The sequence below is a fragment of the Colletotrichum spaethianum genome (genome assembly GCF_022836535.1).
Source record: "Colletotrichum spaethianum MAFF 239500 DNA, contig12, whole genome shotgun sequence".
Classification (NCBI taxonomy): domain Eukaryota; kingdom Fungi; phylum Ascomycota; class Sordariomycetes; order Glomerellales; family Glomerellaceae; genus Colletotrichum; species Colletotrichum spaethianum.
This window is the reverse complement of record NW_026054782.1, coordinates 32120-59391: the sequence shown is the minus strand read 5'-3', so window position 1 is coordinate 59391 and position 27272 is coordinate 32120. Positions and strand designations below refer to the sequence as shown.

Genomic DNA, 27272 nt, shown 5'->3' with positions numbered 1-27272 from the left:
CCAGAGTCGTATTTTAACTCAGCGCCTCTCCAGATACCACTTTCATACCTTGCCACAGCCCTCTGGGTACCGATCATCTGACTTAGTACTGCGCCCCAACCTTGCAGGCTCGCATCTGTGCTGATGACCACTAACCCAGCTTCTGGGCCATAGGATAATGAAATGATTACAGGAGAAGTTGTTAGTTTGGACTTGAGGGTATCCATAGCGTTGACCTGATCAGGCCCCCAGGTAAACGTGGCGTTCTTTTTGAGGAGTTTCTGGAAAGGCAAAGTGATCTCCGAGTATCTGTCGACCCATGATCTGTAGAACCCAGTCATCCCTATAAATGACCTGACTTCACTGATGTCTTTGCATTCTTCCCATTCCTTGATCTTGATGACGTTCGCCTGATCAGGGCGGCGACCTCCAGAACCGCAGACATAGCCGACGATAATAGCCGTTCTCTGAAGCCATTGTGATTTCTTGCCAGCTATTGTGCAGCCTGCCAACTCGACATTGAAGAGCACCATGTCGACGTAGCGAATATGTTCGTAGATGTAGCGTCGAATGCCGGCCTGATCAGGGAGCTCCTCATCGTTGTACGTGGTTGTAGGCCCTTTGATGACGATATCATCAAGAAAAGCCCGGCAACAATGTGGTATAAGGTCATAGAGTATCCGGGTGATAACTCTCATGAACTGTGCCACAGAATTGGTACCACCTTGCGGTAAGGTGCACATGCGTAGAAGTCCAAGGGGAGTAGCAAACGTTGTTAAATCCCTGCTTTCCTCAGCTAGAGGGACTTGGTCGTATCCAGAGAAGAAGTCCAAGAGTGAGAGAATCTGGCACATGCCGAAGTCTTCTGAGAAATTCTCTGCTCCTGGAGGAGCAAAGGCATCGCGAATCGTGACCCCATTCATCCGAGTAGCTGAATTGATCAGGCGTAGGGAACCATCCTTCTTCTTCACAAGAAACCAAGGGTTTCGTATAGCCCCATGACCTTCTTCTAGGATACCCTTATCGATTCGTACCCGGATAATGTCCATAGCTTGCGATTCAAGCGCTTTGGGTATTGGAATCCCTTTTCTCGCCAGGCTTTGTGAGGCACAGTCCTGATCACCTGTGGGGGGGCAACTTTCGGGTCAAGCGCGCCGTTTTCGGAGAAGTCCCAAGCGAGAGCATTTTCGCGGTTCAGAAGGACTTGGAGGAATAGGTCCTTCTCGCGGGGTAGGAGATGACCCAGTGTATCCATGATGGCCGCCAATCTGTCTGGCTTGAGGCGTGAATACGGCTCAATACTTGAATACTTAGGCCTGATCAGGCCTCGGAACGGTCCCTCATCGGGTTGCATTGTCTTTTCGGCTTCAGCCAGGTTCTTGACTTTCCAGAGGGGATCGCCGTCAGGGGTTGATCCGTCAGACGGTTGGTCGTCAACCGGATGTATCTTCTTGTCTTTTCCCTTATACATGGTGAATACCTTTGCATTCCGCTTGGCCTGATCAGGCTGGGGATGATGTTTTGTCGGATCCACCTCGCGGTTGTGTTGCCTGGGAAAGGCGTTCCCTTTTTGTTGATCATGTCGAAGTGTTGACTATCCGCTTCCTGATTCTTCTGCTTTAACCTTCCCAATAGTCGCTGACAACTGGTTAAGGTAACCTTGGGGCGCAGGCCTGATCAAGACGATCTGTCGATGTGGGGCGGGTTGGGCTTTCCAACGCAGCAAGAACATCCCTTGTTGTCGTGCCTTCTAACCTTTGCTGCAGTCTTACAGACGTCCTCCACAGCTGGGGCAAGAGTGTAGTCAGTGCTATTTCACCAGATAATCCGATTCTTTTCAGATAATGGATCACTTCTTCGTCGTCTCTTGTAGCTCATGTCCAGGAATTTCAGCTTTCCAGCAACGGTCCTGGTACCGTTACTGGAGTCTAGTTTTCCTGGTCTTGATGCAGCTTGGTCTGATCAGGGAGATGGTCCTTGAGAGCCCTCACATAGTTGTCCCAGTCTGGCAGATAATCTAGGAACTTCCCAGGATTGCCAAACTTCAGAAATGCGGCCGGGACATGGAGAGAGTTTGCCCTATTGTCAGTATCAGCGTGATCATGTCGGGGCCATACACATAGTTGATCTGCGTATGGAACCCAAAAGGCGATCCCAGAAGAAGTGGTTCGTTCATCCTTCTATCGTCAGCAACAAACATGCTGGTTAGGAAACAGTGGCCTTCAACCCAGACAGGCACAATAGCTGCTCCGTCAAAGGATACACGCTCTGAATTAGGATCAAAAGCGTTCATCCCAAGCGGCGTAGTTGTAAGCTTGATAGCGTGCTTGTCTGCGTACAATCTTGAAATAACGTTGATTTGTGAACCATTGTCAATAACACCCTTAATCAAGTCGTTCTGATCAAGGCAAAGACCACCAACTCAGACGTTGATCACAAAGTGAGGCATCATAAAGTGCAGAACAATAGACTCAATGGTGGTCAAGTCAAGCGTCTTAATAAGTCTGACCTTGGCAGTTCCGCTCATAAGGTTCGGGACGTCTCTGTTATATCTATCGATTGCCTCGCAGGCCCCTGATCTTTCATATGGTTTCACCTCCCTGATCAGGTCAGAGGGAGCCTCTAGGTAGATGTCCGAGTACCCGTTGCTGTCCAGCATCTGGCGTATCATTACCATCGCATCCTGGTTAAGCTAAAGCCAGACTCAAAGTACAACGTCAAAAGGGATGGTAATATTCCCTCCAAATTTCTTGGCAATAGCTTAAGCAGACGCAGCTCAGTCCATTATCTCCAGTTGATCTAGGATAGAATCCTCTTTGGCAGGTTCTTAAGCATATCCTGAACTATGCGCGAAGTTGGCGTGCTCGCCCGCTGGTACAGCTTAAACAGAAGGGGACCTTGAACTTTCAGGAGTCTGATAGGCCTGATCAGGGTGCACTAGACCGGTAAGTTATGTCGGCAGAGGAGTCTGGGCACAGGCATCAATATTCATTTCCTCAGCCTGGGAGCCAGTGCTGGAAGTGCTCCCTCTTCAATACATGTTTTTCAAAACAAAGCCTTGGCGTACTAAATAGGGCCTTGCCTGATCAGGGCAGCGCAAAATAGGTCGCAGCATTATGTCCAATGACCTAGTAACCGCGTTCACTTTTGCCCCTTGAGTTAGGAAGACTTCAGCATATGTCTTAGGGGATACTGAGACGCATTTGACAAGATTCACCCGGGCGTCTTGGGTGTACAGCGGTAGGTAGCACTATATCTCAGGTTAAAAGGGACATCCAACACCCTGGTCAATCATACGTTTTGCTGCTTTTGCGGCTTCTAGGAACAAGGTGTTATTCGCCACATGGGTAAGGATAGTAACCCAGTCAAGCTAGTAGTTTTTACAGGCTTCCCAGATAACAACATCAGGAACTTCATTTACCTCAACATTCAATCCTCAAAGTACCCCATACTTGTAAACATCATAGTCCAACATGATCAGGTTGGCCTCTTTGTCCTTTTTAAGTTACAGGCACATCCAATACCTTCTTTGGTCGCATACATCATACCAACACTGATCAGGATGGCCTGGAACAAAACCTGGCTTGCTGAAGGACGACGGTTGTCAAGCTGGTGGTGTATATAGCCGTGGAGGACCGGATGCAGAGACGTTATAACTACATGCAACCATAGGTTGACTATTAGAGATAGTCTGGGCTTCAAGACTGGCTTTTACAGCAAGTGTGAGGGCTGCTACTGTTTTCAAAAGTTCGTCCATAGCGGGATCAGTCATAACTTTGATGTCTTTGAAAGCAAACTTCTTAGGGAATATACCTTTGACCTGATCAGGGCTGGAAGGCCGCTTTGAGGAATAGGGAACCATAGCCAATGAGGAGGAGGCAAAAGTGTCAGAATCTCCGTAATGACCCTTATATCTTGACTTCTGTCCCACCCATGCGAGCATTGCCCTCTTAAAGGCACTGAAGTTCCCTCTCTCAAACAGATCAGCAGGGGAAAGTCCCATCTACAAAGACACTACCATAATCGTGTTTTCGGAAAATCGCATAGCAAAAAGCTCAATCAGCTCTTAGGCGCCCATCACAGGCTTCCCTTTAGCCTTTGCCTTTTCTCTTACACTCTCAACCTTCTAAAACAAAGTTGCAGTTTCTGTCAGGTTATCGTCCCTGATCAAGTCTCCCTTCATAAGGTCCTTGATGCGGCAGTTCAGTTGAAGGATGACCTCTTCGTCGAGTTGTCCATAAGTGTCAAAAAGGAACTTGCTTAGTTCTTACCAAGTCTCCTTTTCAGCCTTGATCTTCACCGTTGCTCGGTGTTCATCAGGTAAGTACCATAGCAACGCTTTTGTCTTCTCTTTGTCAGAGTAACCAGCAAGCCCAGTCAAGGCTTCATACTTATCAAGGAAATCGGTGATGTTACAGCCGTCAAAGGTGGGGGCCCCTTTAGTGTCCAGCGGTAACATCTTGATGGTTAACCGACGCAGGTTATCTGTCCCGCCCTGATCAGGCTTAACAGACCCTTGGTCCTTGGTCATGCTTACGTTGACCATTGTTAATAGGTTCGCCATCAAGAGTTGCTAGGCCGGAAGTCTGCCGCAGTAAGGGAGTCTGATGCCAGATCAGGGGAAGGGCTTATGTCCTCGCCAGCCTGATCAGGACTCCCTTTGTACTACCAATAGCCTGAGCTTAGGTCCTTGCCCTCGCTTCTCTTGGGTAGTTCCGAAGTTGAGAATCTCAGGACCGGTCTCAGACTCAGTGTCCACATTGTCGTCAGGGCCCTCGGTAACTCTGGAAAGCTTCACCGGCGAATAAGGCTGCCTGATCAGTCAGACCTCCGAGCTGCCCGTGTCAGTCGTTGATGGGGTCAGCTCAGACATGTTACTGATATCCTAGCAAGCCAGTTGTAGGAAGTATAAATGGTATCAATCACTCTGAATTAATCTTAAGGTACTACGCATAAAATCTCTTCGGAGTTGCTGCCTGGCCCAGTCTGTCAACCTAATCAAACTTAGGAGCAGTATTTCGTATATTTTATAAGGCATTAGTTTACTACGTCCTTGATTAAGTTTCCAAAGGGGTGCTCATCAAGTCCAGGCCAATCCTAAAGGAACGTTAAATTTCCATTACTACCAATCCATCAACGCTAAGACGTTTAGTCTCCGTTAATAGCGCAATATCGAACCTGATCAGACCGAGGCTTACATGGTAACAAGCTCTCAAGAAGTTCTGGGCTTAGTTCGTGGTCCATAATCATTCCATAACCTACACTGAGAGAGCTTAGCTCACTAGTCCAGCAGAAGGTATCATTCTTATCTTATCGTTTTTCTTCTTCCTCTCACATCTTACAGGCTCCTTTCTCCAATTAGGCTTGCTCAGTGCTTGCCCACAAAAGGATCGCCCATGCAGAAGGTTTGTCTGGCCGTATTATGTCGTCATAGCTAGTCATTCGTTTCTTTGCTTTTTCGAAGAGTCCCGCTTTTCTTGGGTCTTGTCCATTGCAGTTTCTCAGGGTCAGGCTCACTCCCACGTCTAGGACTAAGTCTAATCAGGTCAAGGATATCATTTCCTTCATATCTTTTCAATGATATATTCTGTTAGTTAAAGCTATTTTCAAGGTACTAATATCAGATTTATCGCATAATCGAAATAAATCAATGAAAAGATCGGCAGTTCAATTCCGCCACAAGGCACCATTGAAACTGCGTGGAATAAAGGAAGCCAGCAAGTAGGCAGTTAACACACAAACCACACCAAACACCAAGGTCCCAGTATCGTCACAAGTGCACCTGGAGTGACCGATTACCCCAAGTGACTACCCAACGCCTAGACCATGAAATACTACTCTTTTCAGGTCCTCCTTAGCCTGATCAAGGCCATGAGCAAACCAGAAAAGTATATCCTTCACGTCTTACTATCTGTTCAGATTTGCCCTTATTACTAAGTGGTACGCATATATGTGTCGTGATCTCTGGAGGAGGAGGATACCCTCCTAGACCTTAGAGGTCTAGTCAGGCCTAAGAAAACAAAGTAATAGTCACTTATTACACGTCTTATTTAGATATCAAAGTAATAAATTCGTCCATGTCTGTCTAAGTGCTTGTCTAAAGATGTCAAGCTTGTCTGTCCGCTTAGTAATCCCATGCCAATGCCCTCGTGATAGTATCTAACTAGAGTCCCTTTTGTACTTGGAAGGGTCCTGCTTAGTCACGTCTGATCAGGCCTGTGATTGTGTCTGCAGGCTGATAAAAGGAAAAACAAAAACGCGAAACCCTGCCCCTTTCCACTACCTTTATTCTTCTCTACTTTTCCTTATAACTATTTATAAATAACCCCTTATTATTCTTACTCTAATTAAGATTATTATATAGTTATTTAGGTTTTTAATTAAAAGGCTTATTATTTTATTTTAAATAATTTCTATAAGTTTATAAGTTACTTAAAATAAAGTAATTTTATATAATACTACTTTTAAAAAGGTTCTTAAAATAAAAATACTTTAGACTTTTAATAAGTCTAAGATTTTTATATAAAGTAAAAATTTTATTATTTTATTAACTAAATAAATAAGTTAATACTTAAAGCTATTTAATTTAATAAGCTAAATATTCTTTTTAAATAATAGTTTAGTTAAATAAGTTACTTAATATATATTATTACTTAAAAATTTTAAGTATTAAATAAATATTATTTAGTTTTATATTAAAGCTTTTATTTAAGTTAACTTAAAAAGTAATTTAATAATTAATATTTTTATTTATATATTAATTATATTAAATACTTTTTTTTTTATTATTTTTAAATAGCTTTTTTTATATTAACGTTTAAAATATATATTTAATATATAACTTTAATATTTAAATTAATTATTATTAAAAGAGGTTTATTATTAGTTTATTTAAGATTTATATTAATAATAATTTATTAAAAATAAAAATTTTTAAAGTATTTAAGATTTTATTAAAATATTTAAGTTTATTTTTTTTTTATTTATTTAAGTCTATTTAAGTTAATAAATTCTTAAATATACTTTAATTTTACTTTAAGCTAAAGAGTTATATACTATAAAAGCTAATTATTTTATGTCTTAAGCTTTTTTATAGCCTTAATAAAAATAGATATATTAAAGATATTAATTTAAGAAAATAAAAATAGTTTATTTAAAAGAGATTTTCTAGCCTATAGTATACTTTAAATATAGTAGTTTAAAAGTATAATATAAGCTAAGCTTATAACTATTATAGAGTCACTACTTAGAGTAAAAAAGATATAAAGAAAACGGCTTAGATTTCTATATGTAAGATTACTTTGTCTAAAACGAATAAATACGTATTCTGTGTGGTGGATTGCACGAAGGGACCGACTAATAGTTAATCCGGGCCTGGCGCAAATCTCACAAGGCTGCGCGATGCGCGTGAGGGCATCGCGACAGCTCACATAATGAATAATCACTAGGCGCCTAAAATTTGATAGATAGATTCTAGTCTGGTCTCGCGAGTTATTTATCCTGAGGGTTTAGTCTTCCTGTACATAAGGTCGCAATACAACTTTCCAAAAGTAAAGTGATGCGACGGGTTTCTCTCAAAAGTATGAAGTAGGCTGTCATCGGACGTGGGACCGTTGGATAGGAACTAATTAACAGTGTTCTCTACTGACGTCATCAGATGGCCAAAGCAGCTGGAAACATGCCCCATATTGTTCGATGAGGCCCATACTCACGTTTCTTGAGCGGGGTTCATTGTTAAGGAACTGGTCCCGCGTTTGTCATCCACTGCTGTGTGGTTGAGACTCCTTGTTTCATATGAAGCTTGAACCATTCGAGCTCAGATGCTTGGGTCGGGCCATCCCGCGTAATTAGTACTGCAAGATATACCAGTCGGATATCCCTATGCGGGGCTGCCCAAACCTTGCTTGCGTTTAACGTATAGGCCACTGCTGTTATGCCCCTTCCACGCGCAGAAGACATCGAACTCACGAGAGTTTTCCGGAGACACATGGTATTGATGTTGATATTCAGAAACATGAAGAATAAAGAATGGCTAAGTAGACAGAACACATCTGCTTTTGCCAAGACAAGGGCCATCTCAATGACCGCAACACATTCTCCTCCATGTTAGTCTTGGCTAGGATCCCCTCATTCGAAGGCGGGGTGCGTGTTCGACGGAGCCAATAGATGACGAGGTGTACACTCCAATGGCCGTAAAATAAATGTTAGTGGAATGCAAGGTGGTGCAAACTACTGCCGAAGACGGGGTCCCCCGTTGGTGAATTGCGGCACCTGCATCTGTAAACCACTTGCAAGTTTTGACACATAAAATAAGTCGTCCGGATGTTTGCGTCCATCCGCCCTTCTAGGACCTTTTAACAACTTGTATCAGTCGCAGTCAAACATGTTGATTTGAGCGGCGACAAGCCCACCTTAAGGTCAGAGCTTGGATAAAAGCCATCTGTCTCATCACTTGTCAAGATACTTTGAATCTTCCGGGCTATTTTGAAGCCACATAATTAACCTACGTATCTTGTACACCCATCTTCTTCAAATGCTTATTGACAACTTCGTCGTAAAGAAATGTTTGCTCTCGTCATGAAATACATCGAAAAGGCCAAGTCTAGTTTGGAGACTGACAGCACAATAACACAATACGAAGAAAAGCTGCTACCAATTTGCCAAAGGCTGCCTTTAGTAACTTGTCAATATCTCATCCAGAAATTCCCCATAGTGCAATAGCTTCCTCATCATGACCTAAATGGGTGTTGTCTGACTCATTGCTGGAATGATCATTGTGTCATGATGATCCCGCAAGCATTGGCCTATGCTAAAATCGCAACAATCCCTGGAGAGTTTGGCCTCTACTCTAGCTGGCTACCAGCAGCTATTTAAATATTCATGGGAACTTCGAAAGGTGCGCTTCTACCGATATGAGAAAGTGCCCAATGTCCGACCCTTACATAGATATATCCACCGGGCCGACTTCCATCATGGGTCTATTGACAGCAGAAATCATTAGTGACCTGAAAACCGAGGGACATGCTGCACAAGACATCTCATCGGCCGTTGCTGATGGTTGGCATGTATTAGTTCATTGTCGGGCTGTTGAAAATGGGATTCCTTCTGGGTTTCATTTCAGTGCCTGTTCTATCTGGGTTTCAGTCTGCGACAGCCATTACCATTCTTCTCGGACAGGTCGGATCCCTCGTAGGCCTTCGCGCCGTCCCACCTGGCACACCCAACATCATCAGAAACGTTCTCACACGTATGCCAGGGATGAAGCCACTTACTATTGCTATTGGCTTTAGTGGCATCCTGAAGTTTTACGTCCTGGGGTTTGTCGGCAAGAAATGGGGAAGAAGAGAGCTATCGTCAAGTTCATTTGCAGCAGTCGAGCATTCATTGTTTTGCTCATATACACTACAATCAGTTTTCAAAAGTCACAACTAGAGCAATTGACCCGTTAGTGGCTTTGTCACTCGAGCACTTAGCTATTGGAAAGGCATTCGTTCGCAAAATAACTATGCTATTGACGAAAGCCAAGAGCTCTGTTACCTTGGTGTCACAAATACTATCAATAGTTTGTTCGAAACGATAAGTGTCGGAGGCGTCATATCGAGAACGGCAGTCAACTCAGAATGTGGTGTTAAGAGCCCCTTGAACGGTATTATTACCGCTGGCTTCATTCTCCTAACCCTCTATAAGCTTTTGAGGGTAGGGGAAAAAGTCCCCATGGGGACCCATTTAGCTTCTCACCCATTTGACCCATGGGTATTTGTTGGGTACCCATATGGGTTATGGGTTTTTGGGGATTATAGATTATGGGTTTTTGGGTTATACCTAAATAGGGATGTCTGTTTGATGAGTATGGATATTATGAGTATTATGGGTTCTTAACAAGGAAAACCTGCCAGTTTCCCTCTTCTACACGTAAACATTTTAAACCTAAAAACCTATTCTTATCTTATTATATGGGTATAGGGATTCTGAATGCCTATACCCAAAATCTTTTTACCTAAATACCTAAAAACCCAAAAACCCATTTCATGGTCCATCCCGTTTACCCACCATATTCGTCTGGGTCCCCATGGATACCCATGGGTTGGGGATTAAAACCCTATTCGAGGGCTCTTTTCTGGATTCCTAAAGCCACACTCTCGGCAAACATTGTACGATGATCCTCCTATCTCTTGTTGCATAGTTAATGATCTTTTTCGAAGACCATGGCAATTATCTACATTGTGAGCCCTGTGTCTCTTTTCTATCACTACGGGCGTATTTCATTCATGGATTTCGTGGCTTCGATGCTCTCGTTCTGGATCGCGCTATTTGTGTCAACCGAAATGGGGATCTCGTTTGCAGTGATTTCCAGTATTGGGTAATTATACCCTGGTTCGGTCAGCGTTCCCAAAAGTCAAGACTCATTCTGCAAAAAGTGGCCAGAACCGGATGGTTCCACGAGCTCAGGTTGACGCTCTCCCCACTTCCGAAGAGACCTTAGTTCCTGATGACGCTGTGCTGGTCAGCTCCACCGACACCATTTTCTTTCCGAATGCCAGCCGCATCAAAATTACTGTCCTTGAATCTGTCAAAGTGCAGTTGACCAACAGCAACTGTTAGCGAGTCACAGTACAATTCGGCCCAAACATCGTGGATCGTAGCATCAACGAAGCGCATTAAGATGTTGAGAAGGCGCGACAATGTCGTACCATCTAATAAGCAAATGAGTGTCATGGTCTGGGACTTGACGCATGTACCTTTCATCGATGTCACCGGAGTTCAGGCGCTGTCTAAGCTGGAAGAAGAGGTGAAGCAGCATGTAGGTAAACAAAGGTCGCTTAGGCTTGTAGGGATGAACAATGAAGTTCGGCGTAGGTTCTCTTGTGATGCGTGGAAGGTTGTGGAGAAGCGCGAGATCTCACAACGGAACAGCCGAAGATGCCAATGTTCTGATAAGGGACTGGGAAAAGCTCTCTGGGCCAGAGATTACACCGTTGAGCGAGAGAAACCCGATTTCCAAGAAAGGTCTTACTTCAGTCCTCAAGACTAAGGAAGTACTTGTGTGGCGCTGATTTCAGTCAGAATAGCAGGTTTAATACCATCACCAACTTCGTTGACTCTAGGTGCTCATGGCCTGGAATTAGTTAAATACCCCTGTGTTCGCATCTATGCATACTTTTGGTTTGGCATCATCATATTGCAACTTATGGGAGTTGTGTGTGTGTGTGTGTGTGTGTGTGTGTGTGTGTGTGTGTGTGTGTGTGTGTGGTAGTGGTGGTGGTGTTGGTTGGTTGTTAGGTTGCACTGTGTGTGAAAAGCACATTAACTGCAAGTTTCTGGAGGCTCTTCATTCAAGAGGATTGATATATAGCTAGGTCTTTCATCGCTGTAGGCAGAGGGAGGAAAACCTGAAGAATGTTTTTGGCACGGAAACGAACATAACCCGGATTGACTTCCCGCGTCTTGTTATTTAGCAAGGATGACCTGCGAGCAGGGCGAGATGCAGGCAGCGTTTACCGTAAATTCTTACAAGCTTATAACGCGCAGTCCTTAGTCAAGAGTGTTGGCACTTGCGAGGATGCTGAGAATTATTACACAATTAGAGAAGACCTATGGATACTAAATTATAACCCGACAATGCGGCATCGTTCCCTTCAGCTTCATTAGCTCGCCTAATTCTTTTACCTAGCCTTTCTTGAAGGTTCTTTACGGCTGTAGCCCTTGCGGTGCGGGGCGTCTCAGGTGTAGGTGGTCGCTGACCATCTTCTATTTGCTCCATCCGTTTTCTTCGTCCCAATCTCTCTTGTATGGTTCTCACAGCGGCTGCCCTGACTGTTCTTGGCGTTTCTGGGCTGTCCGGTGTAGTGGATAAAGTGGCCGTCTGCTCGTCCGCTCGCGTTTGCACGGGATGCTCGTTGTCTTGTTGCTTCATGACTCTTAGCCGTTTAGCCACCTTGGTTTGCATTCTTGCTGCTGCTGAAGTCCGAGGCCTTGAAAAGTTATGTACGTTGGACCTGACAGACTGCACAGTCGACGTTGGACTGACGGGTTGCTGTACTGATTCATGTATGGCTACTGAAGGGTGTTGGCTTGGAGGTCGTGTATTTGGCCGTGAGGTATTATGCGAAGACACCCGACTCTCTGTTCCGTATGTGAGACGCCGGCCTTCACCCAATTCATCGCTTGAGACTCGTTGTCGACGGCGGCCCTCATTCGGCAACACGCCGCTGTCAGGGCGTATGCTACTCGCACGCCCTTCGGCTGAGTTTGCCAGGGTTGCTATATGTGGATGGGAAGGACGAGCGTCTCTCCTAGTCGCAGGACCAGACATGGAAGATGTCGATGTTGCTCTCGTGCGTGGGCTTGCTGGTCGACTAGCTTGTATCATCCCAAGATGGTAATCTGCTTCCCAACTGCCGTCTCTAGTCGAGGGTCTCCGGGACATAATTCTGTGCTCCTCCTCCATTGTCATTAAGGGCGTTCGAGGCCTCTGGAAAGGCTTGACCGGAAATCCACCATTGACAGGGGGCGATTGCATGCCGATTGCTGTCCATCTCCGCGAATCATGTCGTCCTTGCTGCTCAAACAAAGTTTGACTTCGTGACGAATACTCCCGGTGCAGGGGCATAGCTGGAAGGATGACTTCGCCTGGGCGTGCTGACGCATTTGTCGATATGTCGGATGCTGCGTGTCGTATATTGTTATAATCCTTCCAAGTAACCCAGTCGCTGATTGTTTCTGCTCCAATTGCCTTTGAGGTTGCGCCGTCTCTTGTCGGTGGCTTCCATGCAAAAGCGCTGTTTGTGGTGGAAGAATCTGGTGTGTAGACACCAGATTGGTTGCTGAAGACAGTGTTTAATGGAGTTGGCATTGACAAGCTCCTTGCATGACGACTAAGAAAATGCATCAGTATGACCCCATGTCACCAACTTTGAGAATAGAATACCCACAAGACTCTATGCTGCGCCTCATTGGGATTCCTCTTGGTTAAAGTCTTGCGCTTCCTCTTTGCTTGTCCTTCTGAATATTGACTGCGTTCAGAACGGGTTTCCCGTTTTTCTTGGAAGGAGATGGCTGTTTCAACGATGCTTGACTCTAGGTCGTCGTCCTCAGCACCAGGCAGTGTATCCTCTCCTCGGACGAACCAAGCTTGGGAGAATCCCAATGTCGCAAACGGACGGTCCGCCATTTCGATAACGGCGAGTACTCCACCCAAAGAGACACTTCAAAAATGTCAGCTCAGGCTGAAGGCGTTTGCAGAGGGTTTGATTGGTGGCTTACAGGGAAGCAATACTTATGATGACGTTGAGCCACGGAAGATTCTCTTGTACTCCTTTTGACACGTCTAGTCCAATATTCACCGCAACAAATATTGCGAAAGTGAATGCAGCAACCCAAACTGGAAGGCCCAGCCGTGCCAACAAAAAAGCAAATCCAGCAACATATTTCCCGTACGCTGTTGGAGAACCGCAATTCGTGGAATATGCAGTTCTTGCGGCAATAATATGCGCGAAGACATAAACAATACTCATGCAGGAGGCCACGAAGAAAACGGCTCTACTGAGAGGATCCAGAACCTCAGTCGACTCGAGGTTGCGGAATAAAACGATGGCAGACAAGGCGATACCTGCTCCAGCTGAGAGAAAGAGAAGGATTACCGAAAAAAGCGATAAGGTGGGATAGAGTCGAGCAGCTTTTCGTGGAGCAGTTTGCGGCGAGCACGTTGGCGGCGGCACTGCAGTCGTCGCGTCTTCATGATTCCGACTCATGAGAACTTCGTTCCATACACGCCACGAACGCGTAGTGATCGATGATACGCCGGGGTGGGAACAAGAAGATGCGAACCCGTCAGTGACCACTACCTATCATGGCCAACTAGTCGGCATCAATGAGTGCAAAACAAGGCAAAGCTGCCCAGTCCACGTCGATAGCATTGAAGTTTGTACGATGTGCCTTTCGATTGACAGAGTGGTTTGGCCATCGTCTGAGAAAGCAGGCGAGAGGGGTTTTGTTTGCACATGTTACATATGCTGCCTGTTACATTGTCTGGACGTATGCAGTCTGCATGACGTGTCGCTTCATTCGAATTCCAGAACTGCTGGCACATCCCGATGTTGCTGAAGTTACACCTCACGGCAATCTTACCGGCGCATGGATGTTGACTGAGTCTTTTTGTGTATGATCGGTCTCCATCTGATGTCTGGGCCGGCATGTGAAACAAACGCAGCGGCCGAAGCGGCCCAAACGGGGGGCCAGAAAATCAGCAGCGCTTGGATCAAGATAGTTTCGGGATCTCGGATTGAATGCTTTAGCAAATTATTCGATTAAGGATTCTGCTTTCTCTCATCTCAATGGAAAAGTCCACCATCCGTCATGAGCTGTCAATGTTGGATGAACCTAGCGATTCTCTCACTGGCCATTCTTTGACCCATTCGAAGTCCCTTGGCACAAGGTTTGCCTCAATTGCCTTGGCAGAGGTCAATTCGTAATGGTCGAATGCCCATCATCTGTTGAGTTGCACGGCCGAAGAGGGGCTCCAGCAACCAAGTACTGAAAGTCAATACCCAGGTATTAAGAACTGATCTGACGTGTTTTCAAGACAGACCGACCGAGCCCGATCCTAGGAGTTGGACCGTAGCGGTTCTCCACTCGCCATGATGTCTGTTTCAGTAGCGATCCACGTGTGCTACACGAGCCGTGTGTTATGAGCGTGTCTCAGCTCGTTTCTAAGTCTCTGAGTGGGACTGCACGTAGAGTAGATTTATTGAGGCCCATCACTATGGTCTTGACGCCTAAGAAACGCGACGCATCTCATTGTCTCAAAGCCGCGTCATTCAAAATTTCAGACATTGTTGGTGTCTCTTCTGTTAAGATGTATTACTTGTGTTGGAGCAGCTGGTGCTGCCATCTGTGAATCAAATGTGGGGACTGATTATTTGAATGATCCGTCATGAAACTTCTATACGCCCATCACTTTTTCTTTTCCATGGTCGAACTCTTCCAACATAAAGCCTTGTTTAGTGCAAACTTACAGAAGATCCATCATTTCCACTAAAAAGTCATTCAATTGCGTTGGAGGAATTTGACTCTGTCAGTGATCTAGCCCATGGCGTTTCACCAATGCAAGCCGCCTAACCTCACTGGTATACAAAGCATGCGATGCCCTGACGCTGTTGGCTTAGGAAGTTTTCCGGCTCGAATGTTCGTTTGTAAGGATTGGTGAAGTAGCTTGGGCTCTCCGAGTTTGGCATCACGTTCTCCTCTCCGCGCCACGAACTCATCCTCGGTAATTCCATCCTTCGTGTGCTTATTGTGCTTTTTGTGATCGCTAACCGTCATCCAAGAGACAGAGTCAACACGACCTTCCGGAGGATAGTCATGACCTGTCCATATCTTGAAGTGGTCTGGTAGGCTCAGAAGCCTGCGGCATGAGTGGAAAAGGTTGCTGGCGCTCCCGCCGGGAAAGTCGCACCGTGCGGTACCAATGTCGACGTGGAAAAGAGAGTCGCCACAGAACACGTTATCTAGTACCGATGTCAGTGGATGTTAAACAGGAGAGTGGGTTATCGCCAAGGCTTTACCTCCAATCTTGTAGCCCAAGTGGTCAGGAGTGTGCCCAGGAAGGTGCCAGGCAGTAGCGCGTAGATTGCCGATGGAAAACGTCTCGTCGTCTTCGAACAGCTTGTCAAAGACACCTTGACATTCTTCGCTAGGCACACTGTATTTTTGACTAAAAAGATTTTGTACTTGAGTGATGCGCTTTCCGATGCTAATCGGGGGCATCTGGCCGTGCGTTTGAGCAAGACGATTTTGTAAGTACGACGCGGCCGTCAGGTGGTCAGCATGAGCATGGGTTTCTAGAATCCTAGAAATAGTGTAGCCTTTGGTTTTGATGAATGAAAGCAAGTCGTCGGCAGAGGATGTTGCTATAACTTGAGTTGTTCGATCGTAGTCCAGAACTGGATCAATGATGACTGCAACTTTTGTGCTTGGATCGGCAACGACATATTGCCATGTGCCTGTACTAGGCTCGAAAATATCGTGAATTATTGGCTGCAACAACCCGGCAACTGCTATGCTGCTATTAGAGGCGCACTTTCTCACCTGAGCCCAATGTTGAGATCTATTGGCCGAGTGGCTACCTCGGCGAACAAGCGTTTGCTTCTCAGTGTGGAAGAACCGTGCATTGCCAACAATACGTGTCGAGCTGCGATACGCTGATTCAGTCTCTAACGTATCGACGTGGAACCAGGTTCCACGACGTACGCGGCGCATTGAAGATATTGACAATGTCGTTGTGACATGCCGACTAGCCATTTGACAATTTCTTGCAATTGGTCTTGATGCGGTCATTGTGTTCATGAGTAGGAAGGTGATGGAGCAAATTCGGGGGTAGAAAGCCCACTTCGACATGAAATATTTAGAAGAGGACCGTGTGACGACCCAGGGATGTACCGGTGTCTCCGCAACACCAAGGCGAAAGTTGTAAATTAAAAAAAGAAAGAAAAAGAAAAAGAAAAAGAAAAAGAAAAGTTTAATGTCATAACGAAATCTAGTGTAGACATGGATTGAGATCCCCGCAGCCGTTCCTCGTTCCGGTTCTGGACTCGAGAATTCGGCGACCATCATCGGCGACCAAGCCCACTGAGTAGCTGACCACTCAGTCTGTCAATGTTATCATAATCAGACATCACGCCACGTCCTCCAGATGATTAAGTTTTCCCAAGGACGGCTGTCGGTGGGGTCGTCGGAGCGGCTAGTGGCCTCTTGAATTCTTACTCGCCTATTGGGCTGGTTGTGGGACCGGCTCCACATGCTTCAGCCAGACTTCGGTGTTTTCATTTCTCCAGCTCGCAACGCCCGTCTCTTTTTAGCGGCCACACGAGACTCAGCCGCATCACGAGAAACCTTAAGCTATCGCATCGCATTTGTCACCAACATCTTTTTTGGCACCAAGATGATCCCCACCCGCGTAACATTGGCAACTCGCCATGCAAAGCGTGCCGGCATTGTTGCGCAGACCTCTTCCAAGCTCCGGACTCTTGCGACGGTGGCTCCCGTGACCTCCGTAGCTCGGAACCACAAGGTCGTCGTCGTTGGTGGCGGCAGTGCTGGCCTGGCCATTAGCCATCAGCTGCTCCGGACTGGTCACTTTGCCCAGGACGACATCGCCATCGTCGACCCTGCGAAATGGCACCACTACCAGCCCGGATGGACCCTGGTAGGCGGCGGACTCAAGTCTAAGCAAGAATTGCGAAGACCGATGGATAGCTTGATCGACCCGAAGCTTAAGTTTTATCAACAAGCCGTTAGCACCTTTTCCCCGAAAGAGAACAGCATCAAGTTGGGAAGTGGCGATGAGCTCGCATACGAACAGCTTGTCGTCGCCCCAGGCATCAATATTGACTACGGTAGCATCAAGGGATTGCCCGAAGCATTGGGGGATCCGAACTCGCTCGTTTCTTCCATCTACGGCTACGACACATGCGACAAAGTATTTGGTACTTTCGAGAAGCTCCAGAAGGGAAATGCCATCTTCACCCAGCCAGCCGGCGCAATCAAGTGTGCTGGCGCACCTCAAAAGGTTATGTGGCTTGCACTGGATTACTGGAAGCGTTTGGGTCTGTACAACCCCGGCAACACTGCTGCCTCACCGATCAAGATCAGTTTTGCTACTGGAATCCCGGCCATGTTCGGCGTACCCAAGTATAGCGCTAAGCTTGAGGAGTTGAGGAAGGAGAGGGGCGTCGAGGGACTTTTCCAGCACGATCTCGTCGCTGTTGAGGGCAACACTGCGACCTTCTCACGTCCCGACGGGAAGGACAAAGTGACAAAGCAGTTTGATCTTTTGCACGTTGTTCCTAAGATGGGGCCTCATGCATTTGTCAAGAACAGCCCACTCGCTGACGCAGCTGGTTTTGTTGATGTCGATCAAGCCACAACGCGCCACACCATGTACCACAACGTCTGGTCATCAGGTGATGCGTCCAGTTTACCCACCTCAAAGACTGCCGCAGCAATCACATCGCAGGCTCCAATCTTGGTCAACAATCTGTTGCGGTCGCTGGATGGAAAGGAACCTGAACCAAAATACGATGGCTACACCTCATGCCCGCTCACAACCGAGTATGGCAAGGTCTTGCTTGCAGAATTCAAGTATGGTGGAGTTCCCAAGGAAACTTTTGGAGATTTGATCGGGTTCGATCAGGCAGTTCCCCGTCGTGCGTTCTATCATTTGAAAAGGGACTTCTTCCCGTGGGTATACTACAACTCCATGGTGAAGGGTACTTGGGGTGGCCCTAATGGCTGGATGAACTAGACCGATGCCAGGCATGTATACTGTGTATCAGCTGTGTAGGATCATACTTGAAAAAGCCTTCCATTTTTCACAATCATGACAAGCCTTGCAAGACTTCCAATCGGGCTGTCAATCTACACATATCAACTCTTTTTTTTGGGCTCCAAATAGCAGTTGGAGCTCTATGTTTCATACCGAATGCTTCTTTGCCCCGTTAGGCCGCTTACAGTTCTTGTCTGTCGCCCTACAATGTTCAAGTGAGCTTCCGGAATAGAACGACCATTTGGATTATTCGACTTTTTACCCAAGTTGCAACGGAGTTGAGTTCGTGCAACCCTGGTCTCTGGCTGGTTTGGCTACCAGCTAGACGAATCCCTTTACCCACTCTAGAGCGGCGATAGAAAAAACACCAGTATCTCTGAGGCATTCTGACGAATGCCAATGTTGGAGTAGTACTGTATGGCGTGTTGGTAATTATCTTCATGTCAACAGGATGCGGTAGCACGAGATTTTACTTCAAAAGTAGCATTGCTGCGCAGACTGCCCACTTCAACAGTGCTTTCCCAGTTTATCGAGCCATCGTCGTTGTGTGTGACAAACATGTATATCATACCGTTCCCTACTCTCTTGGCCACTTCTGTGTAAACCCTCTCAACCAGCAACCCCATGTTCAGCCCCTTCAACCAACCAAAGGTGAGCTCGATGCTTGTGCTGCTCTTGATGTAGTTGCTCTAGATATCTTTGTATTGCTTCTCCATGACATTCCACCAGCCACCTGTTTCGTCTTGGGCGTCTTCAAGGCCCTTGGCCAGCATTGCGAAGTAATCCAACAATTCCTCACGATTCATGTCCTGATAGCCCTTTTGAGAGCAAATCGATTACCTCGAGTAGAGCCATGAAGTAACAGCCCACAGCACGGCCCTATACCAGCGGCACAGCGCCTGTCTGTGGATCAGCCCAAGTAGCCTTTTTGCTTTTATCGTATGCATTTACCAACATGCTGACTTCGCGTCGGGTCCGGGAATCAATGATGTCAAATTTCAGCACGATATCGTCCTATGCTGTCTATTACTGGGGCTGAAATAGCGATACGTTTTTGGCTCAAATGTGTCCGCCATGTAAATGCCGGCGAGCCAAATCTGGATTGGGTAGACGACCTCGCGATGCCAGAACCCACCCGTCGGCGTGCAAGTGTGGTTGTCAAGTGTCGCTTTAAGGTTGGCGCCAGCTTTGCGGTATCGTTCTTCGCCTGTCTGTTCATTCCAATACAGGATGTTGTTGCCGAAACGACAAGGGTTTAGGCTGTATCGTAAATGGTTAAACCGTCGATGTTGCCCTTAGGAACTACCATGGCGTTGGTCTGGGCGCGGTAATAGTCGAGTGTCATGTTGCTCATGAACTAATGAAAAGCCTTGAAAGACGTGTACAGTGTTGCTAGATCGTAATGAAGACTTGGCTGGACACCGCGACGGAGCATTTTTTCAGTCATCAGGTCGGAAAGACAATTTTGACTACACGTAGAGATAGATGGGGAGCACAGCCCGGTCAGCCACGCCCGGCAAGGTGAGGTCAGCCCCTCAGCCACAACGAGCGGCGTATCCCACTTCACCTTGCTGCTGGCCGCGCAGTTAGATCTCCCTTCTTCATACCCATACAATAGAACCAGCAATATCACCACTCTGACGTGATCGTTGCTATCAACTCGTACGAGTATCTCACCGCCTGTGAGATCAACACTTACTTATAAAATGGTGTGAGATAAAGCTAGCGTAGATTGGTCTCTTGAATATGTCCTGTTTTGGCAATGAACTTCATAGGACTGAAAGGTAGTGGTTACAAGACTTTCGCGGCTGTTCGCCGCAAGATCCGCCGGACCAGGCCGGCTATGCTTATAATGTCGTATCGGGAATCTGTCCTGTACCCTTATGAGGCACAAGCACCTTGGATATTGTGAGAATATTCACTAGGAAAGCTACTAGCTATCTTACCCAATCTTTCTTTAGTCCTTAGAACTTTCCGACGGCTTTGTTTAGTCACTACATGTCGTCATTCCCATCATACGACCTCATACTGGTTAAGTTCAATACTTGTCAGACAATTCGCTGATTATTGAGGTATTGTCAGGAGTATGGAAATACATGAACTCGTGCTTACATGGGGACAAAAATAGCGGTTAAGTTTGTTTTCGCGAATATCTCGTTCCGATTCTTCTCTGATTGCTTTTGATGTCCAACTGTTCACGTCTATATTACGTTATAGGTACATGTCTCAAGGCGTCTGATCCACAACGCTTGTGTTAGGCTGACTTGTTAACGGCAACGAAATGAATCTGTGTAAGCCCTTTGGATTCAACTGGTCGCCGGTGAAGACCATGATGTCATTCAGCCTTCTAGCCGACTCTGCTTCCTGAGTTGCGTGTACTGAAGCCCCAATTCCAACTTTTCTCATGAATCTTGGGACTAGCTCACGCCATACTTGACGGGTGGACGGCAGACAGGAGACAATGACGGCGACAGAGAGTTCGATGTAAGACCACATATGTAGGTAAAACACGTCGTCTTAAGAACTTTCAGCGAAACCTATCACTAGGCATATTTCATGGTGGTTCATGTTCCTTAGATAGGAACAGTGTGAAAGACTACTTACGAGTAGGATTCGAAAAATTGCGGAATTTGAATAAAACGCTGAGGCGGATCGCGCTAACGATAGTGATACTGTGTCAAGGGGTGTCAGATTCATTATCACGACAGTAGCCATTCGTCAGGAGTCCCGCCCATATAGTGATAAAACGGTCTCTTTCTCGCAACATGATAGGCAGTACTCACAAAACTCCAAGTCCAAACATGGACAAAACTTCTATCTTTTGTCTCTTTCTCATGTTCAACCATAAGATCTGTGTCATTGGCAGCGCAAGCATCCATACATTCATGGCGACATTCAAAGCCGCATGCGATACTAGCAAGGCGTGCAAATTGACACAGCGCCCTGGATGTCGTCCATCCCAGCCTTCCCATGAGTAACTAAAAGGCTTGCACTGAGTCAATTTAGCCGCTGTGAATGCGACACAGTTAACGAGGTTTGAGGCTTGTGTGCACCAGAGCACTGTCGTGAAAGTCGGGTTTATTAGTTTAAAGACACGGAGGTAGAAAAAGAGTATGGATGATTTAAGAGCGCCGATGCTTATGGTGTAGAGTACTTCAAAGACAAAGAAGACCTGATGTTGTTAGCTTGGCTGCGTGGTTAGGTGTCGTTGATGATATATATGTACGGAAAGAAAGCAAAGGGTCCTACTTTCATAAACAAATCGACCTCGTCATGAGATAACGACCAAACGTCTCTTCCAATACCTAAGCGATATCCTAAGTTTCATAGGTTAGTATAGTCTCTGAAATTGTGTTGTAAGGAGAAAATTACCATAAAACATGGATACCGCAAATGATAGCGAGAAGATCTTATAGGACAAGTCAGTGACGTGCCTACGTGTAATCTTACTACTCATTCTTCACTCACATAACCGAGTATCAGCATGTAGTCATCCGCTCCCCAAGCTGATAGTCTTAATACTTTGGCGAGCTGCCGCAGAAAAAACATCAAAGCCGTAGTAATGACTAGCGCCACCTTTTCCAACTTGGACCCTGTCTGGTTCTGGTAGTGGAAATCGCACCATGTCCAAGTAACATTCTTAGCAACTAATAAAGCTTCGTGTGAGTCTCAAATGCCAGAAGATATACAGAAGGCATAGTAAATCAATTTCATAACCAGAAAAGGAAAAATTAAGTATGTCTTACTTAGAACATTTCCCATGTCACAAGAAGCCCGCACACATAGTCGATACGTCTCGATAAAGCTACTGTCCTTACATAAACACCCCGAGGTCAGATTCGTTGCGGCACATGTTGCAAAATCGAGCGCCTGGGTTGAGCATGGTGCCTTGAGCAGAGATGGTGCGTCAGTAACGAAAACAGTGGATGGTATGGAACGAAAAGGACAGTCTACTCACAGCGCATACAGGGAGGCCTCCCGTTAACTCAGGAAGCAATAACGCCATGGAGACGAAGTTTGTCGGAAGCAAGTCGAAATGATATCGGAAATCAAGAAAAAATCATCATTACAAGTCTCTAGAGTCCCAGAGTGGTTTGGAACTAGCAGGCTGTCGAGTGTCGGAGGAAGCTCCAAGTGGGAGAAATTGTTGTGGTGAAGATGTTGGAGAAAGCAGTGGTTTTGTCTCGTTGTCAGGTGTACGTAATAGCTGTCCTCCAGGACCCTATGGACAAGAGGCTTTTGCGTGTGTAAGATTGGTCATGTTTTACCTTTGACTGCATCTAACCTAAACCGTCAAGCATGTGGCTGTACTGTTTTCGTCTGCTGAGCCCCAACAAACCGCCATCGTCATTGGAATTTAAGATAAGCCATCAGGACTCGAGAATTTCAGTAATTCCCAGCTTTTCTTATTTGATAAACATGTCTTCCAATGGCAAAGACAATGTCACATCAAAATATAAAGCTATATGGCCTTGTTTTTGTTCGACATGAGACCCTGCGTGCACTAACAAACGACACAACGACGCCTACTGGTTCAACTTTTTATATTCAAACAGGGAACAGCGCTTTTGATGAAATTGGCTAGACATCGAGTTCCTTAGTAAACTCGGTACGATTGTCATCCCAATAGCAAGGAACGGACCAACAGATTAGCTTTTACTTCAAATCATTCAGAAAGGACTGAAAGATCAAGTTAATGTACCGCTGCAAGTAATACAAAACGTGTCAATTGACAAGTCAGTTCTCGGACAGGGTTGCTACAAACGCAAGGAAATTGCGACAAAGGACAGAACACGCAAGCAGCGAGAAGTTTTGATGTACATTGGTCCGTATCCCACGGGATCGCTGAAAGTGGACTAGCCGCCATCAGAGATCTCTGCAAACGGTGCAAAACAATATCCTTCTCTGAGATACAGCAGCATTTAATCATGTGTTGTACCTAGTATGCCCAGAAGACATTGGGATCTCAAAAGATTGTTGATGACTGCCCATTGCTACTAGCAACTACTGATAGCGAAGCACTACACAAAGGCTGCTAAAAATAGGTGGTTGTCCTATCGCCTGCAGCAAGATACCAAAACTTCGATTTGTTTTATTTACTGCCAAAGCACTGTTTCCTGAACCTTTGCTTTGGTTCAGAATTTTGGGTATTGAAACTTAGTTGTCCCACCCGGATTTGATGTCTTCCAATAGGCTATCCGATAGGCCTTGATGCAAACTGTGGAATGTGTTTAACAGGGAGAAGTAGACGGCAACTGACGAGTATATGTGTTCGAAATCGAAGTAGACATTGTTGAAATCCTGATATCGTGGGTTAAATGCCTGGTGAGGAATCGTGAGGCTTTATACGGGAAAACAGAGGAAACAAAGAAAAGAAAAAGAAAAAACATGTCGGTGTAGAATGTGATTTCGGTTCTCGCACCATGGTCAATGCCATGCATCGTTAGCCTAGCATAAGAGTTACCTGTTGTACATCCATGATGGCTAGCTTTCAACTCCAACTTACCACCTAATTTCCACTGTATTGTCCCTGGTAACATGCGCCCTCTGCTAAGACTCCGTGTACAGAGGTCAACGCTGATGTCTAGGTCGCCTTTGCTCCATACAATGACCCCAAAGTTCAGCTTGATCTCAGCCGCAGCACCGAATGTCTTTCACAGCTAAGTAGCTCTCAAGAGCCTAGCTAAAGGCCGCATGCCAGCTTAAAGAGAGTGACGTAGAGTTTGATGATATAATTTCCATATGCCAAATTTTAGAACGAAAGCTGAATAAAGTTATTAACCCCTAGCCTCTTCTGGCTGGTCAATTGGAGCAATGCTACTCCCCTCGTCTTCCTAATAAAGACTGTTCCGAGGCTACTTTGAATAGTGAGAAGAAGAAAACGCCAAAATTTACCTTGGGACCCAAAATGAAAGGGTAATATGCTATGATGAAATTGAGTTTAGGCTATGGTCTGGCACGTGGTCACTATGGGCTCGCCTTACCTAAAGGCTTGGTACGCCATCATGCTAAGAGTTCTATGTTGGAACAGTCAAAATACATGGATTGTGTCTAAAATTATGAATCGCACGGTTCCTTTTTTTAAGACTGTCAGACTGTACCCCTATATATATGAACCTTCTGGTTTATACCCCAACCAAATATCTCTACTATCAACAACCAAGATAACCACGCAGTAGAGTAATACATCATGCGTTTCGCGTTCATATCATTTCTTAGCACCACCCTGGCCGCTGCTGTAAATAAGCGAGGCCCAACTGCTTTCGTGGCGTACAAGACATGGAAGATCCATTCAAACAATTGTTGGAAGTAATCATCAATAACCATCATTAGCTCTTTTAAGTGAACTTCAATATGGATGCTAATCATGGTCCCCATAGTGACACCATTGGTCATATGCGCGGGCTGGAATGTCCTGTTGCTGAGGCTGGGCCTGAAACTATGGCTGCCGAGATCTGCTTAGATGCTGGCGAGTCCCAAGGTTATTTCCTTGCAGGTCTTGAATGGTCTCAAGAATGCTGTAAGCCATTCCCCTCCTATAGTGTACCTATGTCACTTTTAAATGCACTGCTGCCATCGTCCCTGAACTAATACCCCCTTTGTCTGTGGAAAAACTATCATTGGACAGAACCGTCCGATTGCCGACAGTAATTGTAACCAGGGCTGCAGAGGTGTGTAAAAACCTGTTCTTAACAGAGAAGGTTCTTCTGATTACTCATATCAGCTAGGAAACGGAGACCAACTCTGTGGAGGATCAGCTGCCTTAAATCTCTAGGTCCGAGACAACTACCAATTCACTACGGGACCGGCTGCTGTGCTGCAGGATTACAACAACTGGAATACTCCAGTATGTATGAAGTACAAAGCTCTGCCCCAAAGTGTCTCAGTGACCACGTTTTGCTAAAATTATCTTCACTAGGGACCCGATGCTAGCTTTCGTCTGTTACTCGGCAAGTCAGAGCCGCAGGTCGACCCTAAAATCATGACCGTTCAAAAATGCATTGACGAGTGCAGCGCAAGCGGCTACTCTTTTGATGGATTGGAGTACGGCCGCGAGTGTTATTGCAGTAACACAACGTCACCTTCCAGCTCGGTCGCACCTGACGCAGAGTGTGACAGCCCATGCCTTGGTGATGGCTAATTGTAAGTAATCACATAATTTACTATCATTTACACAGAAACTCGCATATGAAACCTCAAAGATCTGTGGAGGACGTAACAGAGTGTTAGTTTACTCCAGGGCCCAGACTGTAACACAACGCGGTATTGTCCAGGTCATCAACAATAGCAACAATGAAGCCCTGGGTTACATCTCCAAAAATACCTTCAGCGGCGCACAGCTGCGCCATTAATCTTCTGAAAGCGATGCTTTAGTTGTCACCTTCCAGATGTCACCTTCAACATCGAAGATACTCGCGCAGTTACAAGTGTCTATGGGACAAAGTGATGCTTCTGCACCTAATGGGTTACTTGGCCTTATACAAGGCCGCGATGATACGAAAAGCATCCTATCTACTGGTTCCTATCAGTAAGCCTACTTTCCATACTCATAACTAAGAGCTTCTTAAGTAGTTCACTGACTAACGGATACGTCCCTCGTAACCTAAACAGCCATGCTTATTTTGGTGGCACTAATCCTAGTAAGCAAACCTGGCAGAGATTCCATAGCCTTAGGGTTAGACATATGAAGATTTACTAATAATCCAATGTTTACAGCTTCAAAGGGAAGTGGCCCTAGTGTTGTAGGCAACTCTTACAGCACTGTTACCGGTATTTCGCGCACTAGCGAATCTGATGTTGTAAGAGCGAATTTGCATTTGGCTTCGAAAATTCCTGATGCTTTGTAGTCTAAGAGGCGCTGACAAAATAACCAGTGGGTTTTCGACCCAAACACTTGCGACTTTTCTGCAAAATGAGTCACCCCGGACGGCAGTAAGTACCATGTTTTGCAAATTGCCTTTCGCATTTGGCAAAGACAAAGCGCTAATTGATTCTGTTTGAATTTACACCTGGCCACCATCGAAATGTTTTCGCAGAGCACGGCTATCTATGCTTGTGGTCATATGGCGGCTTTTCTAAGCCGCTACCCATCTCCTGTAACTCCACTTAAGTTCAGGTTCATCTCAAGGGCCTAATATATCACACAATGACAAAGCGAAGAAGGACAACGAGAGAAAGAAATATGAAAAGAATGAGTTGGTTTGTTTCGCGTTAGAGAATCAATGATTTGTCTTCCAAAGTAGCTTATAGTTGTGGAAATACAGTCCTTAAAGAGTTTCCAGTGTTTTAAATGCTATCGACCTGCTTGTAACTCACCTGTGCTATCTTAATGCGGCTGATCCTACAATTTTAAGTGCTTAAAACTTCAACGTGTTACGGGTTGGACTGATCTTTGACTTATAATAGCTCGCATGCCACACATGTTAACATTACAGCTTTCTTAACTGTCATCTCCCTTAACTCTGGCATTCGGGATGATTTACACAGTGTTATGCACTTGAAGTCAAATAATTAAGGAGCATGGTTGAACAGGATTGTGCCGATGTAAACTGGTGGTTTAGATACCCACCCACCTGGAGTATATGGTGTTATACGCACGAAGCTTGCAAACAAATAACTCTTCTGATCCTTACCACGCACTTAGGCAGTAGACGTTTACTTATACGTATAAACAATATAGGCATCCAAGGGCTAGATAGTACACTAAAAGACCTCTGTATACCCTGTCTCTTTAGGGTACTCACTAACGTCTAAACCCCTATTCTGAGAATAGCTAATCAGCGCCAATGAAGTCGCATAATCTTCTGCTTAATAGCAGAAGGATTATCAGTAAAATCACTTGTCGTAGAGTCACCACTTAGGGTGGAAAAGACATAAGGAAAACCGCTTAGATTTCTATGTGCAGGATTGCCTTGTCTGAAACAAATAAATACGTATTCTACGTAGTGGATCTGCATAAAGGGACTGGACT

At 45.7% G+C, this 27272-nt stretch overlaps 3 protein-coding genes across 3 annotated transcripts; 1 reads left to right on the top strand and 2 right to left on the bottom strand.

The window, feature by feature from the left end:
• Nucleotides 1-2401: 2401 nt before the first annotated feature.
• Nucleotides 2402-2638, bottom strand: ColSpa_05331 (uncharacterized protein; the record flags this gene model as incomplete). Its single annotated transcript, XM_049271543.1, has 1 exon — nt 2402-2638. The coding sequence occupies one exon, from the start codon at nt 2636-2638 to the stop codon at nt 2402-2404; it is 237 nt and encodes a 78-aa protein (XP_049127500.1).
• Nucleotides 2639-4246: 1608 nt separating this feature from the next.
• Nucleotides 4247-4525, bottom strand: ColSpa_05330 (uncharacterized protein; the record flags this gene model as incomplete). The annotated part of the gene is made up of 1 exon (XM_049271542.1): nt 4247-4525. One exon carries the CDS (start codon nt 4523-4525, stop codon nt 4247-4249), a length of 279 nt encoding a protein of 92 aa, XP_049127499.1.
• A 12393-nt stretch (nt 4526-16918) lies between these two features.
• On the top strand, nt 16919-18280 carry ColSpa_05329 (sulfide:quinone oxidoreductase, mitochondrial; the record flags this gene model as incomplete). Its single annotated transcript, XM_049271541.1, has 1 exon — nt 16919-18280. One exon carries the CDS (start codon nt 16919-16921, stop codon nt 18278-18280), a length of 1362 nt encoding a protein of 453 aa, XP_049127498.1.
• Nucleotides 18281-27272: the final 8992 nt, after the last annotated feature.